Source organism: Aspergillus alliaceus, assembly GCF_009176365.1.
Source record: "Aspergillus alliaceus strain CBS 536.65 unplaced genomic scaffold BDW43scaffold_11, whole genome shotgun sequence".
NCBI lineage: Eukaryota > Fungi > Ascomycota > Eurotiomycetes > Eurotiales > Aspergillaceae > Aspergillus > Aspergillus alliaceus.
The window spans coordinates 502,350-518,238 of NW_022474694.1; the positions used below are offsets into that span (position 1 = coordinate 502,350).

The following is a 15,889-nucleotide window of genomic DNA, read 5'->3' on the forward strand; positions in this document are numbered from 1 at the left end:
CAAGAGAGCATACGCTCTGCCCGCTAGACAGGGCCACAGCTAAAGGCGCCGTGGACCTTGCCTGCCTTGTAGTTGCTCCTCTGTTAAAGTACCGTAAGCATACACATACATTCATTCGTCAAGGCGATGGGTTAACTTACAACATCCTGAATGCTGGAGTAAAGACCCCCAACCAAGATCACAATGCCGATGATAAACACCAACCCATTCACAACACTGAAGAACACGTTTTCTTTAGAATACCACTTGCCCTTGCGCAGAAGCATAAGCCACATAACCGGGGGAATGTAGAACGAAAACCCAGATGCGAAAAGCGATGAAGAGATAGACAACAAATCGGAGAAAAAGGGAATTGCTTCCGCAATAATCCATGAGATTACTGTAATGCTACTGATTACAGCCAACCAGGCTATCCATGCTTTGGGTGTATTGACATATCGTATCACACTATTTTCATATATCCGACCGTGGATTAAGCGACCAGCAACGATGATATTGATCGAACCAGATATGAATATCACTGGAAGCGCTACACCAAGTGCAATCCTGCTTATCATCGTCCCAGCCGACAATAGTGCAGGTGACTTGACGTCTTGGCCGACAAATGCGTAGATCGTGACACCCGTGATGGTGTAAATGACTATCTGGAGTAGTCCGAGCGCCCATATCGATTTTATATAGTCTTTAGGCGTATGCATCTCGTCCATGAAGGAGAATTGACATGTGGCGAAGGAATATGCGAATACAATGTTGGTAATGGCTATGAATGCTTGGGCGAAGGTCGGACTGTCCTGCGAAATGGGAGACCAGTTCACCGCTGGGAGTCCACCTGGTTCGTTCGAAGCCTTGATTCCCGTTGCGATGACAGTGATCCCAATGGCACCAATGATAGATGCAAAGTCAATATAGCCAAGGAAGGCCATATCGGCGAATGATGAAGGAATGGCTAGTAACAAAAGGATGATGGCTGAGACAATACCAAAGACCAGAGAACAAACATCGCTTCCCGTGATTTGGCGAAATGCGATCGTACCGGTCAGGCAGTGAGAGCCCGTAACAAAGATAAGTTGAAGGAGGAACATGGCAGTAAATAATTCATACCCGGTACGTCCCATCATTAGAGTGCCGGCATCACCATAATGCCGCACAAAAGGATATGCGAGTTTAACTTGTCCAATGATATAAGAGGTATATATGGCGAGCATACCTACCCCAACAGAACATATGACGCCAGCAACCATCCCGAGGGTTGCGAATGCAGATGGCATAGATAGGGATCCTAGTGCTATAGCTTCAACGATCAACATAATCGTAAGGCGCTTCCATCCCAGGCGATGATATTTCGCCTCGCCGGCGTCTATGATCCGCTGTTCTACATCGTTCCCCTCCTCGATGAGCTTCCCATGGGAGAATGAGTCAGCGGATGTTGGAGAGTCTGGCCACTCGGTTTTCTCCTTATCTGGCCTCCCTTCCTCAGTATCATTACTTAGAGTATCGTTTGTTATCTGATCTTGGTGGTTCATGATGGCACGAGCAGCTCAGACCTGGATGCGCTCTGGAGAAGCAAGTGCACAAAAGTTGTAATCGTAAGGCCTCCAGCAGCATCCAGTGGGTGCGATAGTGGAAGGTTTATTGAACGATAAATGATGGGCCATGTTTGTAGGGAAACAGCGTCACTAAGCACGTTTCGAATATCATCTTGAATCATCCTTCTGCTTTGGTAGGAGGCAAATTTAAGTCTTTTCATTGGTTTCCACCAAGTCCAAAGGGTACTGTACATGACGTATTCGTTTATGACCGATCACACTAATATTCCTAATCCGGTATTGCCTCTTGGGAATATACTGGATATAGGGATCACGCACCGTTCGTTCAATGGCTCGAGATGCGCTCCCGCGATGTGATTGGCCTTAAATTAGATATGGTTGCGGACCGACCCACCTTTGGGAATGCACTTAGCCTAATACGGCATGACTGATATCACCCTGGATGAAACTAGCCCATTTGCGTTGCAACATCCGTTGTCAAGTTATGTTCATTCTACCGCCTCTCTGGCCAGTTTTCGGGACGCTTTATTGCTCTGTTTCCCGTTCCGCCCTAGTTCTGGGGTTTGGTGCACCCCTTGCTGCTTCTTACTGACCAGGTGGCTCAAGTAAGGGGCATGGAGTCCTGCATACCTCAACAATATATATCAGCAACCGCTTATCATCGCGCGAATAGGCTTTCCCTTTTCCATTCGTCCCCAATCTTCATGAATAACTAATAGTACCAGCTGATAAAGCTTAAAGCATAGAAGAATCGAATATCTTTGTTTAGCTTGCATTCTGACGTTAATCCTACCAATATCTTGTTTATGCCATAAGCTAGTACTCTATGTATACCTGGTACATCAGTCTTAAGGTTTTCAGGCATTGACCTTCCCTGGTTATTTACCAGTTAACGTAGGAATCCCCCTGAAGACCATGAAACCTGAAGTCTCCTAATGAAATACCTATTTGGATTTGTGGAGATACAACAATATAAGGGAACTGTGACGTCACGTATAGCAGTAAGCCACTTGCGGGACGTCATACGAATGCAAGTCTTGGAATGCAAAAGGCAACAGTAAATAGAACTTAACAAATTTAGGGTTATATGAAGCTATCATTGCGTTGATTTCGCATCACGAAATCTACATGTAACGAGGGCTGAGTACGTGGCGACCGTGAGGCCCCCATGAGTCTCCTGCCAGAAAACCTAACCGATAATAGGAGGCTTGGTCCTCAACTATTCATTGGACGATCCCGATAGTTAGGAGACTATGCCTCCATGCCTCAAGAAGTCAGGCAACCCATTTCCGCGCATAATTTCATATTTCCCATGCAGATCCTACACCATGTTAGCTACAATTGAAATCTGTAGAACAACGGAAGTGTGCCAACGTGCCTTATCTAAATCACCAACATGACTCTTGGCATCGTCCGCCCAAGCCTGGATCGCTCTCTGGAACTCATTCAGCTTTTCCTGAGATGGTGGGTTCAGCGAGAAAAGACAATCATCAATCAGATTTTGCCATTTGTCTGCTCCCGGTTGTAGATGATCTTGTGAAAAGCGTACGTACGCCTCGGCTACCTGAGCCAGGACTGCGAAGTGGTTTGGTTTGTTCAAGTTGTCCTGTCAGAAAATATGAGCTTTCAAAGGCCGCAGTAAACGAAGGTTTTTATTGGACAACGTACGGAAAACGATGAGTTATAGGTCTCGAACAAGCCATCAATAGTACTCTCCTGGGTTGACTTCTTTGCGTCCCCGTTGATACAATGCTGGAACATATTTTCGATTGCAATAATCAGCTTTCGGAGTGGTTCCATAATTCGAGCCGATTCGGCTTGATGAGTCGAGTAAATGCTGTTTGCAGTGCTCTTGTGTAGTTGCTGCGTAGCGTATTAGTAGTAGTTCATATTACTTCACGCCTTTATTAACTCAAAGACAACGCACGGGAAACGCAGGGGAACGAGAATGGGGGAGGATGTGTGGGAAATGGAGTTATGTTACGAACCAAAGCATTCTCATAGTCTCCTATGTGCCCCTCTAACTGCTCGAACTTGGACAGCTGGGTAGGTACCAAGAACCTTGAGCAATGCCCAATTACCTGACTAGAAATCGTACGCAGATTGCTTGTGAAATCCGATCGGTCGGTCAAGGAGTTTGAAATGCTTGGCGGCACACTAAGGTCCGACATTAGGGTATCGATTGCCCCAATGAAGGTGCCACATGCATTGAAGATTTCGACAAGCTGGTCGCGGATCTGCGCAGTTTCCTTTCGTAGGGTTATGATATCCTCCGCGTGACCGGTAGTAGCATGCGGACTTTTGATACGACTAGCAAGATTTTGGACGGTTGTCCAGCATCTCTCGCTGCGTGATATGGCGTTAATCAGTGCTTGGGCACAGTTCAAATGGTAACTACCTATGACTCTGCATATTTGTTAATGATTGAATTGTAGGACTACTTAGGGTCCACAAGCACTAGTTCCCCCTAGCATAGATGGCTTGCACCGATGATTGAAAGTCAGATAGACGACTTACTGCGCATTGGGTCCACTGGGTAATGGCATGGAGTAGGGAATTCGCATGGTTAGAAGATCCCTACAAACTGCCCGTGATAGATAGCTGAGGAAATCAATCTGGCTTGAAAAGACATCCTTCACTATTCCGTAGTTATCCCACTTGGTCTCTGCAGCCTGCCGTTCGTACCTGGCAATGTCTTGTGGAGTAGCTACGATACCTGGACTACGACCCTGAAGGCTCCCTAGGCCTCCTGTAGGAAAGAAGCCGCTGTCATTGAATTTCACGGTCATTGTCAGGTCAAGGATTGAAGGTAGGAATTTGGGCCTTAGGCTCTAGGTATTGCACAAAGGAAGTGTTCGGATGGTATTATGCCAGTTGATAACACAGAAGGCTTTCCCCACCTAGTGGAAGACTGAAATGAGCCAGGGAGACAGGTAGGCCCGCATATAAAGTACCATATTAGTTGAGATATGCTGTAGTGTGGTAACCTCATTGTGCTGGGTGACAGGACGCGACATAAATTTCCGCATTGGGCGAAGCCATTAACTAGGCAAAGGTCATGATTCGTGCGATGAGACATTTACCACGATAGATACAAGCTGAACAGAGGGAGAGTCATACACGAGGCTGGCTGAGAGATACGAGTGGAAGGAAATGTGACGAAGCTAAGGTGGAGCTATAGTTAGTCCATCTCATAGTCTGTCACCGGACACATTGTGGCTTCGGCGGTTCCGGGCCCATCCGCGGCATTCCCGATGGCCAACTGTCCTCACGATACAGCGCCCATACATCTGACGTTCTGTTTGGTATTGTAAAGGACTATACACTCAATCAGCAAGAAAGGCCGATTGGTGATAGGGAACACCGTGGCTTCAAGCTTCTCAGCTGGTAGAAGACATATTTCAGAATGTGACAGAATGGCTGTATGTAATCTTGTCAAAGAGACATCGAATCAGTACCCCACACTCCGTACAAGATCTCCATTGCCAGCAAAGGCACCCTTTCGCACGAAGCTCCAGGGATATCGTTCTTTCATCTTTAGGACACTGCATGCATGGGTACCAAACATAATTTATGGATATGGAGGCCAATAGTGGGATGCCAATGATAGGGCGATTGCACGAGGGGTTTTTTAAAATCCCAATCTCCTCGCTGCCCACGCCTTGCAGAGAGCTCTACCAACTACTTTGCGAAGGAACCATCAAGCAGTTGATGTCAATTGAAGATGACGAACCAGGAAAAGTCATAGACGACTGAGGCTATGGCTCCGCCTCCCTTACTACTGGCTACGCGTTGTACCAAAGACACAGTAATGGCACCGGCTGGGAGTACAATGGAAGACCATGGGATTGTATTGAGCCGTATGGGAATTCCTTGGAATCTGGGCCTCAGGAGACAACGTCTATCAACTACTGTCAGACTCTATCTGGCGCTACAATGGCTGCAACCAGGATTGGATTGACGAGAACCCTCGAACCATCGCGCTCGCCGCAGAGTACCAGAGCCTTGAATTTAAGGTCGTGCTCAAATATGTCCCAGAGACCTGTCATGTTTAAAAGCTTTTCCGCCCGTATCGTACAAATTGTTTCAATTGCATAACAACAGCCAAATCGGGCATTCCCTGGGCGGCGGACACCGGGAAAGAATAGAGGACTTTTTGTTCGGTCGGCAAATTGCGACTGGGCTTGGGAAGTTTTTCAACTCAATGAACACGGCAAGATATGGGAGTGGTCAGGATTTGGGTAGAGAAACTGGAGCGGTATAGCCAAGGCAGATATCGAACGGACCAGCGCGGGTTGCACCGGGCTTTGCAGGCTTCATTGCAATGGGGAGATTTAGAAGTATACAGAAAACGGCAGTTGGAGACTTATCGAAGACAATCGCAGCAACAAGGACGTTGTGGTTGGGGACCTGAAGTACTGTTTGACATCGATTGGCAGTATTTGCGGATACGTAGGATATAGCTGGGAGAAGCTACGGTGAAGTCGGAGGTCGGGGAATGGATCGAAGTTATCGTGTTATTCGCTGTTATAGGCAGGTCTTGCTTTATATTTAAGTATCCTTTCGAGTGCGACGTCTATAAACAATGTTTGATGAGAGTATACGGATGCTGATCTAGTGCTGGAACATAATACGCAGCAAAGATGACTGTATGATACGAAATCTGAAATAGTTAAAAGACCGCCATTATAGAACGAAGGCACTCTAGTTATCTTCCAATCTGTCCTCCCCATCTTATCAGCGACAATACTCAGAATAGGGCCAAATTTGAACGATCTCTCTACATTGATCCCACGTATGTCGCTACATACTATAAACTCACTATTACCAAAAGATGCAGAAGTTTGAGTACTACGCTGGAGTAAAAATAAGACGACAATAAACATTCGACTCATATTCGATCCTAAACATACTAGCCATAATTCCGTTATATTCCATAGACCAGGCTAAGGGTAAACCCGCTAAAAGGCAACAAGCGACCCGTGGCTGACCGGATAGTCCAATTCTCTCTGTTGAGGTTTCATTGGAGTTCTATTTTTGGGCTTTAAGACCGAATAGTCGACCGGAAGTCCAAGAGGAAATGCTGGGACAGGATTTCCAAGTTTTCCTTCAAGCTCCAAGGCGGCTGATTTCACATCGTCCGGCAAGGTGGTTGTGCCATTGTAAGCGACCATCACCAAGTCATGGATCTGCTGAGCGTAAGGTACCAACTGCGGACAGAAGAGGGCCTTCTCAGCACCACCCTGGAGTAGCCTGGCTGCAATCCGTCTTTTCGAATCACCTTCCCGAGTATTAATCTCTGCGCTGTGCAAGGACCTCATCTCACCGGTAACCACAGGAAGGACTTTCTTCAGAGCGACGACACCAGCATTAAAGGAGTCCTGGAGTTCCTGAATCTGATTTAGGTAGGAGCTGGATGCCGTGACCATACGTTCCAAGTCCCTCAACTGCTGCAAGGTTCTGCGCTGGTCGGCCTGCTGTCTTCTTAATTCACCAATGCGACGACCTGTCGACTCGATTTGCTCGTTCACCTGTTGCATCCGACGATTAATCTCGCCACTTTGCGCTAGACATTCGTGCTTTTTCTTCTCTAGTGTACTCAGCGTATCGCGAAATGTCTGGAGACTGCGTTCTCTCTTCTCAATCTCTGATTCCTCTTCCTCGATTCTTTTGCTCTGCAAGCTCTCATCGTTGTGAATATCGACTAGAGTATCACTGATCGTTTTACGGATTTTTGACGATTCCCGACTCCATAAATCGACGACCTAGAGGAGTCTTAGCATCCGTTCAAGTAGTGATGCCAAAAGGGCAAGTCAATTACCTCCTCCTGAGAATGCGCAACTAGCTCTAACATGGCGTCAACAGTCAAATCCGCCAGCTCAAATGCACATGATGAATCCGAAAAACACAACCGGACAAACGCCCAGTTAACATCATCTAGCGGCGCACTCAACCTTGCAGCCGCAGCACACATCTGATCCATCGCGAGAGTCAGAGAATCCATGGCGCGGGCTGCCATAAACAGCCACTCCGATTTTAGATTGCTCTCCGCATCAGCAATGCTTTGTCTCAGGTTGTTTTCTTCTTGGAGGATCCATTCTAAGTCTCTTTCACCTTTCGAGACTACATGATCTGTTGACCGCTCCCTTTCAAGTTCATGGAGGCCCAGGAACAGGTTCTCGATCATCGAATGAAGGTTCTAAATCTGACTGTTAGATCCATAGTCACAAGCTCCGTTGAAGCTACCTTAGGAAATATCGAAGGGTCATACCTCATCAAGAACCTCTTCCCTCAGTGCTGTCCTGAGCTTGTCATGATTAGAGGAATCACCGATCAGCGCTAGGGCCCATTCTCCATAGTCTCTCGGTTTTCCCTGGCTGCTCAGGCTATGCCATCCATGGTAGAGGCCGCTTCTGAAATGGTCATGGTCTTGGTGTATAGGTGTGAAATTAATTCGACGACCAACCATTTTGATAATTGTACGGCAGAACAGAAAAAGGCCGACAGTAGAAACGCAGGGGAGCAAAGAAGAATGGTTCTATGAGAGGGAAATTGGGAAATTCAAAGTGAACCGGCACGATACGTCAGGGACTTGCTATCGAATAAAAGCCATCTTGACAGGAACATCCAGACTCTGTGTCAGTCAGCCACCGTCCAAGATGTTAAATGTCCCACCATCCGCAGCCGGAACATGAACGGTTGGTTCAGCTGGTGTGAATCTGCAAAGCACACATTCAACTCACGAATAGAGGCTAGTGGCTGCCTGTGACGAGTAATTACTCCTCAACCCGGACTGACCGATGGGTTAGGCTGGTGCATAAAAAACTAACTAAAGTTAGTTCGATGCATGAACACGGCAGTAAGGTCTAGGCCGCGGGGTACCCGGGGTGTTCATGCAGCCAAGGTCAAGCTTGTAACGGCCAGAACTACCGAGTTGAACGAGGTGAGATTTTAGCATCGCGGCGAAGCGAGTTAGAAATCTGCAGAAACATCGACTATTGGCGGGTAACGGGCTCGTATATTTTTCAGTACTAGTCTAGCGTATACCGGGCATTACCGTAACGAACTGTAGATGTTCCGATTGATTAGACAAGGTTAGCCACGTAGCCCTAGAATTCGTCTGTCAGGACGTCAAATGCAAAGTTAATGCTATTTTTGCTTTCAACTGCTACAGCCTAGTAGATCTCTCTCTGTGCACTGGTCATCTGCTATCTTGCTAACTATCTAGGCCTTGGTGGATTCGGACTAGGACATGAGCGACCCATCTAAGTCAACGCCTAGGCAATACGAAAACGTCTCATACTCCGAAGCTACACTCAATGAGGGCTTTGATGTTATAGATTCACCTATTCCCCACATGGGCCCACACACCGGCAACCTCGGGGTCTACAGGTTTATCATACTCCAGAACTAGGTTTAGCTGATGATTGCCTGAAGTGTAGAGTCTAGATCATGTTCTGTGATTAGTCTCAAATGATCCAGGTGACCCAAGCGGTTAGGACCTACATGAACGAGACACATACGTGTAGTCCCATAAGCCAGAAGGTATTGTGGCTGGCTGACCAGCTGAACTTCATGGCATAGCATTGAACAGCGGCATTGATGGTCATTTAGACCTAAGAGACTACTACTGACTGTTGTTGAGGTAGCGTATATATACAATGTTCCATATTATGCCTAGCGTGTAGGCATACACTCCCAAGGTATCCATCCTTTAAATATAACCGCATCCCGCTTCCCCTCGCCGGGTTCGCTTCTTTCTTTCGGCGTACCGTACACCAAGGACTGATTTCCCTAACTACTTCACTTCAGGAAAATATCCTATCATTTAGCAAGATGACAGTCGACAACAACTCCCACCTGAGCACCGTGGCGACAGCGGACCAGAACCGCGAAAAGGACCCCAAGGTCGCCTTGAAGATTATAGCCCAGATCAAATCCTCACTGTTGATGAACCCCGACAACAAATGGGAAGACATGCTAGGTGCTGCGCCTATTGCATTACATAGTATGGGCATTTGTTTTGTCACGGCTTCCGCGCCGGAAGCCGCTTCCATCATGCTGGATATTGTAGCCGGATCAAAGTTGAGGTAAATTTCCCTCTTGGACAAGTACCTTTAATTTTTTTTTTTTTTTTTCGGCGGTGGGCCTTCTTTTTTGCTCCGTTGTTGTCCATCACTAACACTCGTCCTACCATGGAATAGATACACCTCCCTGAGGGCCAACCTGGTGGAAGGAGGTGCGCTTGGATGCAGAGCGTTCATGGAGGCTCAAAGCGGGATGGACTTAATCGGACAGCTTTCATCTGGTGTTTATGAGACGGTATGTTTCAGGGAGTGTTGCCTCTTGGCCTTACATTTTACCTCCTCTTTACCCCTTTGCCAACCTATATCAACAAATATTCACACCTCTATTAGGTCGAGGACGTCGTAGAGTGCCTCCAAACACCCGAGGATGCTCGCACTTCCCTTCGTGTTCAAATGGAGTCGCTCCGCGATACCGCAGACGAATGCTACCAGGAGGCTAAGAAGATTGACGATAAGTTCCTCGAGTGGCTTAACTTCATGTCCGACTTCCACGCAGCCTGCGAGCAGAAGTCCACCAACACGGAACATGATCTCCAGGACACGAAGGTCAACTTGGCGGTCCAGGAATCCATCAAGGATGATCAGGAAGCACAGGTCAAAGAGAATAAGAGGCTAGCCGAGAAGTACGAGAAGCACCTAGATGAAATGGAGAAGCAATATAAGAAAGCGGCGGAGGCCATACCATCTGGGTAGGTGCATGGAGTTCAACATCTTTTTGGTTGTATTCATATTGACCATGCTAATAATCGATCTACTGGTTAGATGGGAGGTTTTCGGCCAAGAAATGATTCGCAGTTTGATCAATACTGGCACTGGACTGCTAAACGGTATGATGGGCGCCCGAACCGGTGGAATGATGGGGGGAATGGGTGGCATGGGAAACACAAATAACTCCAATACTGGGGGTATGAAAGGTGGTAATCCATTAAACCCCACCCAGCAAATGAACAATGCGAGTCAGTATTATAATGTCTATGCGGCTGTTCATAAAGATATGCCTTTGTTCACAGCGCTTCATACCGTCCTTACGGGCGGTCCGGAGGGGAGCGTTCAATGGGATGCGGATGAGAAAAATCCAAATGCAGGGCCGGCGTTCTTGAAACAGATGTTTGAGCACTCTTTGCAAGCATTTGCATCTGCTCAACCCGGAACTCCAGATGCAACATATCAAGGTTACCTACAGACTGCCGTTAAGGTACGTTCCTCACTGGGATAGGCTCTTGCTCTTGGTTTCATGATGCTTATAATAGATCAGGTGGCGACTGAGCTAGAAGATGAGATCACACAGCGGCACCAGATGAGCCAAACGTCCCTGCCCGCCGATGATCCCAAGGTGCAGCAATGGAAGAGCGAGTACCAGGTAGCTTACGATAATGTTGCCCGCCTCAAAGCGACCGCCGATTCCCAGCCAGGGGCTGCTGCAGGCCAGATGACTCCAATGGCCAACATGAATTATAATACCAACGGCCAAAGCCAGTCCGGAGGAGACAGTGCTTTAGCAGCTGCCCAGGCCCGTCTTGAAAGTGCCCAGTCAGCTATGAGCAACGCTGAATCGCTCTATGACCATAGTGTACAAGCGCTAGGTGAAAAGGAAACGGAGTTATCAAAGACAAAAGCCCTCTTAACAAAACTGGCAAATACCAAGTTATCCTTGGTATGCATACAATTGTCCCTCCGCCAAACAATAGCCCCCCCAACTAATCAATTCATCCTTTACAGGAAGCGGTTAAGAAGATCCTCCTCGAAAGCATCCAGCTCATTGCTGGGCTTCGCATTCAAATTCGCCAGCTTGTCTCCTTCTTTGACGCATTGTCGAACATGATCAAAACGGCAGTAGATCTTGGCGTCAAGAAATTCCTCAAACTTGTCACAGCCGCCATAACAGGTGGAGAGTCCTCCGATCTCGACGGCCTCCAGATCGGTGATTTCACTCTGACTGATCTGCACAGATCGGTATGTCCCTTCCACTTAACCTTGCTCTTCCCATTATTAAATCCACAATGTCTTCTCGGGAGAGTGAGCTAACACGTGAAAACAGCAAATCTTCAGCTCTGTGGTTTACATTAGAGCTTATTTCAGCGTCTTCGCTGATATTGCCAAAATGTGGAACCAACTATCGGTGAAAAGCATCATGCCAGGTTTAGACCTGTGCAACGACATGAGCAAACTATCTGACAGCAGCGGCAATGAGCTTATGCAGAAACAAAGCCAGCTAGATGATTGGAGTGATGGCGCGCAGGCTAATGTGAAGCAGATTGCAGGTGAAGTAAGAAATCCACCCTCAGCCCGCCTTTTCTTTTCCTCGTTTTTTCCCCGGGACTTTTTATCTACCTTGCTCTTGCTTGGTACATGAAGCTAACGGTATAATGCAGACGCAAAGGAAGATTCTAGCTGGAATGGGATCTCGAGTGCAGAAGATAGAGGACGATACAAAATATCTTCCTCCTTCGCCGGCAAAGAAGGCTATAGAGGAAGGCGCAGAGACTGCAAAGACTGATGGAAAGAAGGCTATTGATAACAGTACCAACCGGTTTAGCCTTGGGGGCGGGGAAGATGATGAATATTAGCCCAGCTACGCCATACGCTTGAACTCTCTACCGCACGATGGGTAGGATAGCTTGGCTGAAGCAGAACATATATTGAATTCCTTAAAACTGCACGGTTCTCCATGAGTTAGGCCTCGGTAAAAAATGACTAAATATATGATTAGCATCATCGATTTGTAGATTCCTTCAATAGATGTAAATAGCCCCCTATTTGCTATCCCCAACTAGTATTTTGCTCCTTTGGACTGCCACACTCAGCCCAATACGCGCTTTATGACGAGCGCTGTCCTCTCCATAATGAGATCGATATCCTCCCGACTAGCATTATATGGGGGTGCAATTTGAATTATGTCTCCGTTCTTTCCATCAGCCACCCCGCTGCCATAGATCAATGAAATGGAGTATTCTGATATTCCGGTCTTGTGAATAAGTGCTGCAATCTTTCGCTCCGCCGGGAAGGGCTCCTTGGATTCCTTGTCCTTCACAAATTCAATCTGCTCCTGCTGTTAGCACTGCTTGAATGCCTCGGAGTGTCCTCTGCTTGTGGACAAGAGTCTATATACTCACTGCCCAGAAAAATCCACGACCTCGAATGTCACCGACATGCTTATGATCCCCAAGCCGTTCTTTCAGACTGTTGCCGAGGTACTCACCAAGGCTGCGGACATTCTCTAAGAGATTATCCTCTTTAATAATATGCTGAACTTCATACCCCGCTGCACATGCGACTGGATGGCCCTGGTACGTTTGACTGTGCACGAAACTGCCAGTTCCCTTCTCTAAAACTTGGGAAACCCTCTTGTTGACCAACAAAGCTCCAATAGGGGCGTAGCCACCACCCAGGCCTTTAGCAACAGTCTGTAAGTCAGGTACAACCCCTTCTTGTTCCCATGCATGGAGCGTGCCGCAACGACCCATCCCACTCATCACTTCATCTAAGATGAGCAACGCTCCGTGGCGGTCGCAGACCTTTTTCATGGCCTGAAAATATCCCGGCACTGGTGGAACAGACCCGAGCGTCTGGCACTATTGTTAGTTAGGCAAATAGCACCTTGGCTGGGTATCTTACCGCGCCCGAGACGGTCTCCGCGACAAATGCGCACACATTACTCGGACCAACAGCTTGGAACTCATTCTCCAGCTCCTGCGCCAGCCGCGCGACGTATGCCTCATCACTTTCCCCCGTGGCCTTATCTCTGTATGGGTAGCACGGTGAGACATGGGAAATATTGTTAGTAAGGATCGGTGCATACGGCGCTCTGCGCGCAACATGGCCTCCCAAGGAAAGGGAACCGAGTGTGTTTCCATGGTAGCTCTGGCGCCGGGCAACGAATCGCGTTCTCGAGGGCTCTGGGTTTGGCAATTCTAAGAAGTACTGGCGTGCCATTTTCAGGGCGGCTTCGATTGCTTCCGTCCCTGCTCACGTATGAGTGATGTCTTCCACTATGACTTGATGATGGATGACCCCTACCGGAACTAACAATAAACGCTTTTGACATCTGCTTCTGCGTCGAGTCGGATAACATCTTGGCTAGTTTTTCCGATGCTTCGCTCGTGAAGAATGGCGCGTAAATATAGCTGAAGCTCTGCAGTTGACGCATTATGGCATCGTTGACGCGAGCATTGTTGTGCCCGAGACAGGCCACCGCAGCACCACCACTGGCGTCGAGGATTTCTTGCCCACCATCGGTAATTAAATAGTTCCCTTTGCTCCCTACTATTGTTGGAGGGCGGGTGTCCAGTCTGGTATGGATGATGGCGCTATTGTATCCACTTCCTGAAGTGGCAGGATTCTGCTTGTGTTCATTCTTTTGTGTGGCCTCCCCTTTCACCTGCTCATGTCTTTTGCTAGTGAGGGAGAATCGGCGAAGGGAAGTCCAGCCCTGCCGTGCCCTTGCTGCTTCCGATAGAGATAGAGATCGAGATAGAGTAGAACGCATCACTATGGTTATATCCACGTAAACAATAGATAGACCAATAAACAAAGCTATTAATAAGTGCAAATAAAACAAGGTATATGAATGCGCAAAACATAGACAGACAGCAGGCAGTACTTATAAGTCACTCTGAAGTAAGGATATTTTATGTGAACTGGGCACTGAGCTGCCAATATGCACGATGTCACTTGACGGGCTTGTTGTACCTCTCAGACTCATCATATGGACATAGTGCATAGCTATTCCTGGCTACCATATTCCCTTTTCTTCCCTATTTGTCGAATCGCCGACGGGCCACACATGCTGGAGATATTGGGCGAGCCGGATAGGCTCATTGGCCCGAACTACCGAGTTATCGACCATCGTCTCCACACGCACGCTCCGCTTCCTCTATCTTCAGAACCCTTCTTGATAAGACTATCTTGGCGTAGATCATATATTGTACTTTATATAGACAATTGATATAATAGGCTATGGTTAAGCGAGTTAGTTTCTAGCCCACTTCTTTTCCCCTTTCTTAGGCGTGTAAGACCAGGATGGCCTGCACAAGAGCTCCTGGATTAATGCCGAACTCTTTTTGATGAAATGAACAGCGAATAGGAACTAGTTGACAGGTTCGCAATCAGTACTAATGACCTAATCTATTATTCTACAACTAAACATTAACATTAAGCATGGTATCAATACCCTCATCCTGATCTCATGTCCAGCAACCAACTCGCTGCTTGATCGAGCGTAAGCAGCTTCCGATAGCCCTCCAGCAACGCACAGCCTCCGTGGCGGTGTTGGATCAGATTCGCTATCTAAGGGAATTGGTCTGGACCGCGCGTCGTGTCATATACTACCCGGATCCCAGTAAGCCCACAACAAACAAACATTGGGGTCGACTGTCAGGTTATATCAGGACACTCTCGCGGTAAAGACCCGCTTCAAGCAGATTGTCTACACTTACGAGTGCGGCATAAGTAAGCCTCCAGTCGTCCCAAGGCCTTGAGGAATCGGACCGATCTATTCGTTCAGGACCTTATTCAAAACGAAAGATACATTAGAACTGTAGTGTGTCTTTCAGGGAGAAGAGTGAAGAACTAACTGTCAGTGGCAGACCGCCACTGTCTACGTATGATGTATTTCCATACCAGCAAGGCCGCTGAGGCGAAGGGGGGTGGAGGAGTGTAATGAACGCGACGATATTATCCAGCGATCAGGTCATGTTCGCTGGATTATACAGATGGTATGCTGTCTATGTTCACGGAATTGGGTACACTTTCTTTTATAGCTGGTAAAGGAATTTAGAGAGAATATAGCCAGCGCCACGAGAATGAGTTGAAAGATCATGCGTCTAATGAGAGGATTGGATTTCCTGTTCATACATACTGTGGTACAGGGCGAAAGGATCGCGGTGTGAGCCCGTGAGGGGGTTCGCAGCATCCTTTCCCCTTATAATTATGCCTATTATACAGAACTGTCATAGGAGGCGAGACGGGGGCTATGGCCATGCCACAGTGGGTTTGAAAGCTCCACCACGATCTTTACACCGACCACAGCAGAGGGAAAGCTTGACTGATGGACAACTTTCCCGAGCGACTAACGCGCATTTTTACTAACGGTCACACAATAATTTGGACCTTTGGGAGGGGGTACATAACTATTTTAGATTCACACTTTCTCGCTGTTTGAATCCGTGTCTCGATTATAGCTTGTGTTGAAATTTACTCCGATTTCACGGTGTCAAGTTCACCTTGCAATGGTGTTGCCTATTTCCTAACAGCTGA

The 15,889-nt window shown here is 47.5% G+C and overlaps 5 protein-coding genes across 5 annotated transcripts; 1 reads left to right on the top strand and 4 right to left on the bottom strand.

Annotated features, from left to right (window-relative positions):
* Positions 1 to 23: 23 nt before the first annotated feature.
* On the bottom strand, positions 24 to 1,523 carry BDW43DRAFT_298780 (transmembrane amino acid transporter protein-domain-containing protein; the record flags this gene model as incomplete). The annotated part of the gene is made up of 2 exons (XM_032044614.1): positions 24 to 80; positions 141 to 1,523. 2 exons carry the CDS (start codon positions 1,521 to 1,523, stop codon positions 24 to 26), a joined length of 1,440 nt encoding a protein of 479 aa, XP_031902584.1.
* An 857-nt stretch (positions 1,524 to 2,380) lies between these two features.
* On the bottom strand, positions 2,381 to 4,683 carry BDW43DRAFT_269520 (uncharacterized protein). Its single transcript, XM_032041245.1, has 5 exons — positions 4,065 to 4,683; positions 3,536 to 3,953; positions 3,216 to 3,410; positions 2,926 to 3,153; positions 2,381 to 2,868 (listed from the first exon to the last, which is right to left on the bottom strand). The coding sequence occupies exons 1-5, from the start codon at positions 4,334 to 4,336 to the stop codon at positions 2,791 to 2,793; spliced, it is 1,191 nt and encodes a 396-aa protein (XP_031902585.1). The 5' UTR covers positions 4,337 to 4,683; the 3' UTR covers positions 2,381 to 2,790.
* Positions 4,684 to 6,415: 1,732 nt separating this feature from the next.
* On the bottom strand, positions 6,416 to 8,283 carry BDW43DRAFT_25837 (uncharacterized protein). The gene is made up of 3 exons (XM_032039968.1): positions 7,819 to 8,283; positions 7,369 to 7,746; positions 6,416 to 7,312 (listed from the first exon to the last, which is right to left on the bottom strand). Exons 1-3 carry the CDS (start codon positions 8,014 to 8,016, stop codon positions 6,509 to 6,511), a joined length of 1,380 nt encoding a protein of 459 aa, XP_031902586.1. The 5' UTR covers positions 8,017 to 8,283; the 3' UTR covers positions 6,416 to 6,508.
* A 976-nt stretch (positions 8,284 to 9,259) lies between these two features.
* On the top strand, positions 9,260 to 12,355 carry BDW43DRAFT_25850 (uncharacterized protein). Its single transcript, XM_032039981.1, has 8 exons — positions 9,260 to 9,637; positions 9,752 to 9,869; positions 9,965 to 10,323; positions 10,397 to 10,829; positions 10,890 to 11,288; positions 11,354 to 11,587; positions 11,673 to 11,900; positions 12,007 to 12,355. The coding sequence occupies exons 1-8, from the start codon at positions 9,384 to 9,386 to the stop codon at positions 12,199 to 12,201; spliced, it is 2,220 nt and encodes a 739-aa protein (XP_031902587.1). The 5' UTR covers positions 9,260 to 9,383; the 3' UTR covers positions 12,202 to 12,355.
* Position 12,356: 1 nt separating this feature from the next.
* BDW43DRAFT_25892 (pyridoxal phosphate-dependent transferase) lies at positions 12,357 to 14,228 on the bottom strand. Its single transcript, XM_032040039.1, has 4 exons — positions 13,652 to 14,228; positions 13,250 to 13,596; positions 12,748 to 13,200; positions 12,357 to 12,674 (listed from the first exon to the last, which is right to left on the bottom strand). Exons 1-4 carry the CDS (start codon positions 14,118 to 14,120, stop codon positions 12,435 to 12,437), a joined length of 1,509 nt encoding a protein of 502 aa, XP_031902588.1. The 5' UTR covers positions 14,121 to 14,228; the 3' UTR covers positions 12,357 to 12,434.
* Positions 14,229 to 15,889: the final 1,661 nt, after the last annotated feature.

Coding starts and splice junctions, on each gene's coding strand:
- BDW43DRAFT_25892 (XM_032040039.1), bottom strand. CDS start 14,120: ATGCGTTCTACTCTATCTCGATCTCTATCTCTATCGGAAGCAGCAAGG. Junction 13,597..13,651: donor AGCGTTTATTGTTAGTTCCG/GTAGGGGTCATC, acceptor ATACGTGAGCAG/GGACGGAAGCAATCGAAGCC. Junction 13,201..13,249: donor CGGAGACCGTCTCGGGCGCG/GTAAGATACCCA, acceptor CAATAGTGCCAG/ACGCTCGGGTCTGTTCCACC.
- BDW43DRAFT_269520 (XM_032041245.1), bottom strand. CDS start 4,336: ATGACCGTGAAATTCAATGACAGCGGCTTCTTTCCTACAGGAGGCCTA. Junction 3,954..4,064: donor CCCAGTGGACCCAATGCGCA/GTAAGTCGTCTA, acceptor ACAAATATGCAG/AGTCATAGGTAGTTACCATT. Junction 3,154..3,215: donor CCTATAACTCATCGTTTTCC/GTACGTTGTCCA, acceptor ATTTTCTGACAG/GACAACTTGAACAAACCAAA.
- BDW43DRAFT_25850 (XM_032039981.1), top strand. CDS start 9,384: ATGACAGTCGACAACAACTCCCACCTGAGCACCGTGGCGACAGCGGAC. Junction 9,870..9,964: donor CATCTGGTGTTTATGAGACG/GTATGTTTCAGG, acceptor CACCTCTATTAG/GTCGAGGACGTCGTAGAGTG. Junction 10,324..10,396: donor GCGGAGGCCATACCATCTGG/GTAGGTGCATGG, acceptor TCTACTGGTTAG/ATGGGAGGTTTTCGGCCAAG.
- BDW43DRAFT_25837 (XM_032039968.1), bottom strand. CDS start 8,016: ATGGTTGGTCGTCGAATTAATTTCACACCTATACACCAAGACCATGAC. Junction 7,747..7,818: donor GGGAAGAGGTTCTTGATGAG/GTATGACCCTTC, acceptor AGTCAGATTTAG/AACCTTCATTCGATGATCGA. Junction 7,313..7,368: donor TTGCGCATTCTCAGGAGGAG/GTAATTGACTTG, acceptor AGACTCCTCTAG/GTCGTCGATTTATGGAGTCG.